General features: G+C 41.1%; 1 protein-coding gene across 2 annotated transcripts; it reads right to left on the bottom strand.

The window, feature by feature from the left end:
* Nucleotides 1-329: 329 nt before the first annotated feature.
* si:dkey-200l5.4 (glutamic acid-rich protein) lies at nucleotides 330-6506 on the bottom strand. Of its 2 annotated transcripts, XM_031577540.2 has the most exons (15): nucleotides 6369-6504; nucleotides 5877-5930; nucleotides 5544-5573; nucleotides 5145-5204; nucleotides 4643-4696; nucleotides 4417-4470; nucleotides 4094-4144; nucleotides 3961-3987; nucleotides 3838-3864; nucleotides 2599-2631; nucleotides 2442-2468; nucleotides 2080-2109; nucleotides 1933-1968; nucleotides 1360-1392; nucleotides 330-449 (listed from the first exon to the last, which is right to left on the bottom strand). In XM_031577540.2, the coding sequence occupies exons 1-15, from the start codon at nucleotides 6421-6423 to the stop codon at nucleotides 436-438; spliced, it is 585 nt and encodes a 194-aa protein (XP_031433400.1). In that variant the 5' UTR covers nucleotides 6424-6504; the 3' UTR covers nucleotides 330-435. The 2 variants fall into 2 exon arrangements, with proteins under 2 accessions (XP_031433400.1, XP_031433401.1); XM_031577541.2 differs by lacking the exon at nucleotides 4417-4470 and having other exon boundaries at nucleotides 6369-6506.
* Between the last annotated feature and the right edge of the window lie 2689 nt (nucleotides 6507-9195).

Below are 9195 nucleotides of genomic sequence, written 5' to 3'. Positions count from 1 at the left end.
GAAAAAGTGAGATGCTTTTAGGCCTACAAGAATGACATATCTGAAGGATAATAGTTGACCATTGTTCTTGTGTTTCATGTGCATCTTGATCTTTTGATGTGTTTTTTATATAGCTGTTGATCCTTTAGAGGGCTTGTACATGTGAACATAAAGGGCTCGGAGTTAAATCATTTAGTGTCTAGAAGCACTTTCTTTTTTTTTTCTTTTTTTTTTACAAAAAATGACTTACTGCACAGTTAAAACCATCCTTACTTGTTTTGTAGTATCATGATTACATTATACCCAAAGACAAAAGAGGGCCAAGTGTGGAAGGAAGCAAGTGTGTCTTATAGGGAGTAATGATTCTTATTTATTGAACAGAATCAGCTCTGCAGTATCATTTCTCCTCTGAATGGCTTGGACCTCGTCCCCTCTCCCTGTCCCTCATCCAGTGGTTCACTCCTCCAGTGCTGTTGACAGAAACACATTTAATGTTCCAGACTCTTCAACCAACCAGTTAAGTTTTTTTCAAGGCAAACAATCGTGACCTGACATGCAGAAAGGTTGTAAATACCAGAGATGCCCTGAGGTTAACTAAAGCAATTTGAAACATGTTGATGAAGACAATGGCACTCCCGATGACTGGTGGAGGGGGTGGGGTGGGGTGGGGTGGGGGGGTTGGGGTGGGGTGGAGGGTGAAAGGACCAGCTGACTCATACCTCAGAATATCCTATAATGACCTAGGCAGGATCGGTGAAGGGATACAGTTGCTGAGCCATGCACACACACGATGCTAGCATAAAATGGGACAATGCGGAGGACATAAATCACCCAGCAATAGCAGCAATAGGGTACTTGGGGACGTTGCTGTCCCGGATTCTTGTCCTAGTTACTGAGTCTGTGGTAGCTTGTCTCGATGAGGCCACAAAATGACCACATCTTCATAAGGGGGTCGTTTAAAAGGAGTCTGTAAAGGTTTTGGCAAATATAAAGGAGAAATTGCACTCACACACTTGGGGAAAAAAAGATGTTTCCCTGTGGGGACTGAGTTTGTTTCCGTGTCTCATAAAATATGTTTCTGGTGATTGAGGAGGGCTGTAGAATGTGAGGTGTCCGCCTTAAACATGCCTTGGGTTACATAATTTTGTGCTGACTGAGAAGGGACATTTTTAACAGCCAAAGTGATGGTTGTCTATGACCAAGCCCACAACATAATTTCTCTCTGTCTTCCACTTTCTCTCCATCTTTCTCTGTCTTTCACACACACACACACACACACACACACACACACACACACACACACACACACACACACACACACACACACACACACACACACACACAGGCTGGCTGATTATCGTAAAATTCATGGGCTGTTACCTTCCTCCTCAGCCAAGCCCTCAGTGGATACATCTGAGGAATGAGGAGTCAAAGGTCAAGTTAGCCTTCATAAAATAAGCTTATGTATAACCAGCACCTGTATTGACATGACATCTTCATGTTCCATTTAAGTGGTTCATATAGAAACAACTTGTAACTGTATTTAGCCAGTGTTGTGTGTTGGCTACACAAAGAAAAGGATATTTTTAGACAGATGCGTGGAAATGAGGTGACTAAATTATCATCAGCATCAAGATGTTTTAGACTGAGGGGAAAAACAAACCAGTTGAGACCTATAATTACTTCCCTAAATGGAATCACAATTTGGTTAAAGTCAAAATGCTCTAGATTACCCACACATTTACACTACACACTTCATTTTGTAGATTCATTTTCTCAAAAATGCCCACATTTTCTATAATACTGTAGTTAATTTAGAAAGAGGAGAAGTTTTATAACAAGACTGACTTATTTATAAAGTACGATAAGTCACTACCGTATATGTAGTATATGGTTGGCTTAAAAACACCAAACTTGCATAGTGGATGTTAACTTAAAAACATTCATTCCTACCTTGTGTTTGTCTGGTGTCCGTGGCGGTTAAGGCGGCTATAACGATAAACAATGCCAGGTTAGGTTATCTGGTAATGATATAGGCTGTAATATCTGTAATAAGATCCTGATAAACAGAAAGTTGTAAAATATATCTTGTGCACCTACCCTCTGATTTCTCTTCAGAATGTGAATCATCTAAGATGGATGAAGTTATTGTAAGTTATTACTATCAGTTATTGCTCTCATATGTCTCATACTCATATAGACACAATCACAGACACAAAGACAAGGACACACACGCGCTGCATGCATACACACTCATGCATGTGCGCACACATATACATACACACACACACACACACACATATACATACACACACACACACACACACACACACATAGGGAGAAAGAGAGAACAAAGAGCAGGCCAAGCAAGCCAGTGCATTATTACGGTTTGCCAACACTGCACTCTGCTGGCCGACATTGGGTAAGTCAAGCTCCAAAGTAAATATTTTCATTCATTTTACCTTCACTGTCATTGCTTGCATTCTCATCTGCAAGGAAAATATTCATTTACACTGTAACGCTGTCACATTACACATTAACAATTACTAGTTGTAGCAATAGCACTAGTAATTAGCAATTACTAAGTATGTCGTCATATTTAGAGATTTAGATTCTTACCACTGATGACCTCTTGGGCATCTTTTTTCGCATCTGAAAAAAACATTATCAGATATTCATCATTTTATTTCACTATTTAAAGTCTCTTTTACTAAAATTACATTGCAGTGAATAACCAAAACACACTTTTTGCCAAATTCAGCATAGTGGCTCGGACCGAGCCATAAACAATCCCAAATTGATTGGCTGGTGAGTTTTCTAAACATGTTAAACATTATTTAATCATTTCCATAAGAATAGTAGGGAATAGGATCATAACTCTGAAAGGGTGGATTAAGATGTACAAGCCACAATGCAATGTGAAACTACAAAAGTGGACAGAGTCTTCACATTTAGAGAGGAACTTTTGGTAATGTTTGGTTACTTTTGGTTATATTGGTTGACAACTGCTTTTTTACTCTTTTTAGATTTCACTTTTTATCTATACAATGCACATCATGTGTTATGCAAGTTACTTTCACCCCAGTTACTAGTCTTCAGTTCTAGTCATGTCCACAGATCACCTTATAAATATTGAACTCTACTACAGACTAAATCTGTCATGTCCACAGGAGTCTTGACTTGGAATTCAGAGATTATCAGCATAAGAGATTATCACATATAAAATAAATATCATGTACATTTTTTAAATCACTCCAGGACAAACAAAGAAACATTTGCTGCCTTTGCAGATTATGTGTCCTTCTGACCCAGGTTTGAGGTTCACCATCAACTGTAAATCTGTGGTACCCCAAAAATGTTCAAATGTTCAAGATTGTGACCCAAATGTGGTTTTGCCAAGATGTCAAAACCACTGGACCAGTAAATCTTTGAAGAATGTGCCGGCTTCCTCCCCGGGGACCAGATGACGTAAAAAAGACACAGATGAGGGGATTAATCCCAAATCATTTGGTTTTGCTTAAATTCACACAAGGACATTGACACCCATAAGTCACCAAAAGTATCATCAGAATCATTATGTAATATGTTTCTAATGACAGAGTGAATGAGGGTACTTTGAGTGTGTGTGTGTGAGTGTGTTTACACTAATGTACTGTATGTATGTGTATGATTTGTTGTGCTGTGATTTAGTTTCTGTCTGTCAGATGCCTCTCCTGCTTCTGCCGACAAGTGCATCTGTTCCCGGATATTGAAATGAAAGTATCATAAAGACAAGACTGTTTCCCATAACCTCATATGACCTCATTGCTTTAAATGACAGAATCATAATAAAAAATGGCAGCTGTGTCACTGTCTTACCATCTGTGTCCTCCTCTTGGACTACCTCTGCAATAGTGGAAATAGGAAGAAACTGTACTGAACAAGGTGAAGTCAGTATATTCTTTGCAGAGACAGTTTAAGAGGAAGTGCAGCATGACTTACCATGTGAGTCCTCATCCTGACTTGCCTCTGCAGAAAGGCAAGGTTGTAATTACTTAACACGTCATTAAAGATTTATACAGGACATTCATAATAAGACGTTTTTTCTTTAAAAAAAAGGGAAATTGAATCCTACCCATGTAGTGAGTGACTTCCTCAGTCTCATCCTCCTCACTCTCTTCCTCGTCTGAATGAGACACAAAGATGAAAGACAAGTGTTTGGTGCGAGACACCTTCAGACATAAAGAACGTTATGTATTCATCAATTTAGCAGTTCATCGCACTGAGTGAATAAATGCAGATCATCACAAACATTATGCAACGATTTCACAGAGAAAACTAAATATAGCACTGAGTATGGGAAGCTAAAGACACCACTAGAGGGATCAGGACGGTCATGAAGAGCTGTTGTGATCGATAGTCAGGACAGATCATTAGAGTACTGGACTGGTCTTTTACCTCCTGCGGCTTGGATCTCCTCAGCATCCTCCACTTTGGCCGCTTCAAACTGATCTATCACACATCCAGAAGAAGGAACTTCAGGGGAAGCACTGAGTATGAGAAGCTAAAGACACCACTAGAGGGATCAGGACTGTCATGAAGAGCTGTTGTGATCGATAGTCAGGACAGATCATTAGAGTACTGGACTGGACTTTTACAGATCATTAAAGTACTGGACTTTTACCTCCTGCGGCTTGGATCTCCTCAGCCTCCTCCACTTTGGCCGCTTCAAAATGATCTATCACACATCAAGAGGAATGAACTTCAGGGGAAGTAAGAAAAAGCACTATGCTTAATACCCTTAATTAATTTAACTTAATTAGGAAGCAAGAGACCTAAATGGGCTTTTTTTCAGGTCAAAGTCTTTTTTAGGGTTCACAAGTGGGGAGGGACTGGTATATGATTAACTCTGTATGCAAGCTGTAATGGATGTGTATTTAGTATTGGTGACATAATGGCAGAAAGTAAAAGTCGAAAAATGGGCCTGAAACTGGTTGAGGTTGTAAGCAAACAAAAACAAAAAAAACAATGACACAAACAGACAATCAAAACCTTTCATTGGCTTAGAAGGTTGTTATAAATCCCTAGGGGTAGAGTACTGGACTGGGTCTTTAGATTAGATTAGATTCAACTTTATTGTCATTGCACAGAGTACAAGTACTGTGGCAACGAAATGCAGTTTTTACCATGGGCAGCCTGAGTCTCTTCAGCATTCTCCACCTGGGCTGCCTCAAACTCCATCTGATCTAGTGGCCATCAGAGAGAGAGATCATGAGAGAGCACTCCATAGAAAGTTTAGCATCATTAATTACTTCTACGTGGTAGCTAGAAAACAAAGTAATACCTTTAATTACACAACAAAAACCAAAGCACTAACACAAAATAATGGCGATTAATACAGCACATTTCTAGAATGACAACATGGACACAAAAAAGTGTCACTGGCATGTCAGTTTCTAAGAAATCCTTCATCAGGTGGCCTTCAGGGATCATTTTGCAGATCACTCTGTGGTGAGTGTACAGCAACAAAGCAGAACCAACAGAAAAAGTAGACTGTTAATTTACTAAGTTTTTACAACTTTTACCTCTTTTCAGCAGCAAAGTCAGTTTGTCCACTGGTGACACAAAGAGAGAAAAGAAAGAGGGGGGGGGGGGGGAATGAAACAATGACCCCAATGGTTCTAGAGAGGATTTAGCCTAGACCTGGCACAGGCCCAACAGACCAGAACCACTTCATATTCTCCTGCTATTACAGTTAAACCACAGAAGTCTCAGTCACTCACAGTGTGGCAAACAAAACATTTTCTGAATATTCACTTAGCCAGAGAGAGGCTGTAATTATTGACTATTGTAATTATTCACATGTGATCATCTGGAGGCAGGGGGGGACGGGGGTTAGATTTACAACGTTACCGTACCTTCCTCTTCAGACGAATCCTCCATCTCCTCAGATGCCAGTGATGCAGCTGTGGCTGGATATACCACAGAACATCAGTCAGTTTGAAACCATAGACCTTTAATCAGTGTTAACCAACGTCCATGTACACCTTGAATCCCCATAGATCTACACATTCACCCATGCAGAAGAGTATGTCCTCCAATGTTGGCATGTGTGTGAAAATATAGAGTTTTTTCTGTCAGCTTTGCACAAACAGACAAGACCCAGACACAAGAATTTATGACAAACTTCGTAACATTCTTTTGTTTAGTTTAGTTCAGTGTGAGGAGCTGCATTTCTGACTGAACCAGAATATTTGAGGCTTTGCATCATTTTAACAGCTTTGCTTCCCCTCAAAGTATTTAAATGTGCAGTAAAAGTAAACATTACACAAAATAACAAACATTGAAAAGACACTAACATCAGCAAGAAATATGCACCAACATTACAAATGACAACTTAATATTCTCACCATATTGTAAGCCTGCGACGGCTAAGAACACAAAAACGGGCACTCCAACTCTCATGTTGCCGAGGCTTGAAGTGGGTCACTATGTCTCACAAAAGTGCTTGGTGTCTGTCCGCACTTTGAGTTGTGTTTTCATCAGGGATGCCTATTATACGACCCGGGGGCGTCACATGCTTGGCAAACGCAGGCAGACATCATCCTATTGTCCTTGGCTACCTGCAGGCAGCTGGGTGTCACATCGGGGGATCACGCACAGACATGGCATTATTTGGGCAGAGAATGGGTGGCATTGTTGCCCTCGGAGTCAGATGGTCCTTTATTTTGGGTGCCGGGGTGTGCCGGTGATATGTGTACATTTGAAGGGAAGAGGAGGGAGGTCATCTTTACTCATATTGTTGACAGCTAAAGTTGTTTCCTCTTTGTAATACAACAAAATACAACAGAAATGTGAACTGGATGTGTATCATTGACACAATGTGCAGATATTTAGAACCACGCTGAGACCAAACAAAACCGGTAATTGTGTGAGTGGACAAGATGCCATTGAACCATGCTGTCCTCACTTGCATTCATCCAGATCTAGGCTATGCATTCTAATACATTCAGTCTGAACCATAACAATGCACGTGAATGTTTTTGCACTGCATGGTACATGATTATACCTTGGATTATCAGGCAGCACTAACAAAATTACCAGCTGCACTTTGTGAGTTTGACCGAGAAGGAAACTATGTGGGTATGTGAGCAAACCACACAAATGTTCTATTTTTGCCTTTGTCAAACAACTCCAATTTCCCAGCAGTGCCTTGTCAGTTCTTGTGCCATAAGTCCCAGACTAGAACCAATTAGTCCCAACGCTCGCATTTTGATTTTAAAGTTAGGCAAACACATTTCCACGATCATAAAACTAAAAGGATAAAATATTTTGCCTCAAACCAGTCCTTTGTGGTAACATCGGTCAACTCAGCGACCAAGGAACATCTGTGTCAATTGAGAATTGACCGCAAGTTTTCTCCAACACACAAATTATCTGCATTTTTACTCCCTCAAAGCCTCTTGACCTCAAAATCTTTGGAAAGGACATTCTGTACTTATCACTTCTAAAGCGTTTAAAGAGAAGTGATAGAGATTGACCAAACAGCATTTCCCTCCCAAGCTCGCCACAAGTCAAACCCATCGTACAACACACCAGTAAACCATCAACCCTCATAAGATTAACGGTTAACGCTGAGCAAACTCTGGCCCATTATCTAATACAAATGGGTCAGTTAAAGAATTGTTACACTTTAACTCACATTTAATGCAAGTGACAGAGGAGTTGATGATTCCTCTGCAAATATGTACATTGGAAAGCTGATATAAGAAATTCAGAAAACAACAGATATGCACATACTTTTATGAAACAAAAAATTATTTTGGATTTAAATCCATGTTCAATTATTTTGCTTTCAAACTAAGTTTGAAAACATCGTACAATTTAAATTTGGAACAAAATAGATGGTCTGGCGAATGGTCTTTCAACTAATAACATACAATTCTGTTTTAATGTACCTAACATTTTGGTGGGATTAAGAAAAAACACTCAAATACTTTTGTAGAATGTATTTATATGATTTATTTCACATTTAATAATCCATGTTGAACTAAATTGCTAAAATAGTGCACAAAATATTTATATACTCTACGTCTCATAAACAAGATGAGTCCATATGTGTGTGTCTGTGAGCTGTGGGAGTCTGGCATGTTCACAGCTTGACTGTAGTCAGGGGGCAGCGCCCTGCCTCTCAGCTTCGTTTTTCTTTGGTGCCTCTATGTAGAGCTTCCCGCCAGCCATAGAGCAACTCAACCCCTCAGGATCTATCCCCTCTGGCAGTTCAATCTCCAGCCTGAACTCCTGGACTTGGTCAGCATGGCAGCCTCTAACGTAGCTTACCCTCTCACCTGCAGCCTCTAACGCAGCTTACCCTCTCACCTGCAGCCTCTAACGTAGCTTACCCTCTCACCTGCAGCCTCCTGCCCACCTGCTTGCTTGACAGACAGCTCCTCTGGGGAGAAACCTCTGGTGGTGGTGTCAGGATGAAGCAGTCATCTCTCTCTCCTCCAGCCTGGGGGGGTGGGGGGGGGGGCGGGACTGGTGCCCAGCAGGAGTCTCCTCAGCTTCACAGTAAAGGAGGTGCTGCTGCTACTACTGATGAGGATGAGGATGATGGATCTCCAGCAGCTCCAGGCTGTGCTTCATCCCCTGGAGGTATGCGCACAGCAGATCTCTCTGAGGAGCCACAGCACTGATCTCTCTGAGGAGCCACAGCACTGATCTCTCTGAGGAGCCACAGCACTGATCTCTCTGAGGAGCCACAGCACTGATCTCTCTGAGGAGCCACAGCACTGATCTCTCTGAGGAGCCACAGCACTGATCTCTCTGAGGAGCCACAGCACTGATCTCTCTGAGGAGCCACAGCACTGATCTCTCTGAGGAGCCACAGTACTGATCTGAGGAGCCACAGCACTGATCTCTCTGAGGAGCCACAGCACTGATCTCTCTGAGGAGCCACAGCACTGATCTCTCTGAGGAGCCACAGCACTGATCTCTCTGAGGAGCCACAGCACTGATCTCTCTGAGGAGCCACAGCACTGATCTCTCTGAGGAACCACAGCACTGATCTGAGGATAGAGACAGCAGCCAGCAGACCAGGCCAATTAAATAGAAAAAGTAAATAATGTTAACTTACATACTACTCCACAGCTGAATTAATTAGAATTAATAAAAATATGTAAAAAATAAAGAACGAAGCAGGTTCACTTTAATTTGTTTTATTTCTGATCAAATTAT

This window comes from Clupea harengus, chromosome 12, assembly GCF_900700415.2.
Source record: "Clupea harengus chromosome 12, Ch_v2.0.2, whole genome shotgun sequence".
Classification (NCBI taxonomy): Eukaryota; Metazoa; Chordata; class Actinopteri; order Clupeiformes; family Clupeidae; genus Clupea; species Clupea harengus.
Note: the sequence above shows the minus strand (reverse complement) of the source record. Positions and strands in the feature narration are given on the sequence as shown.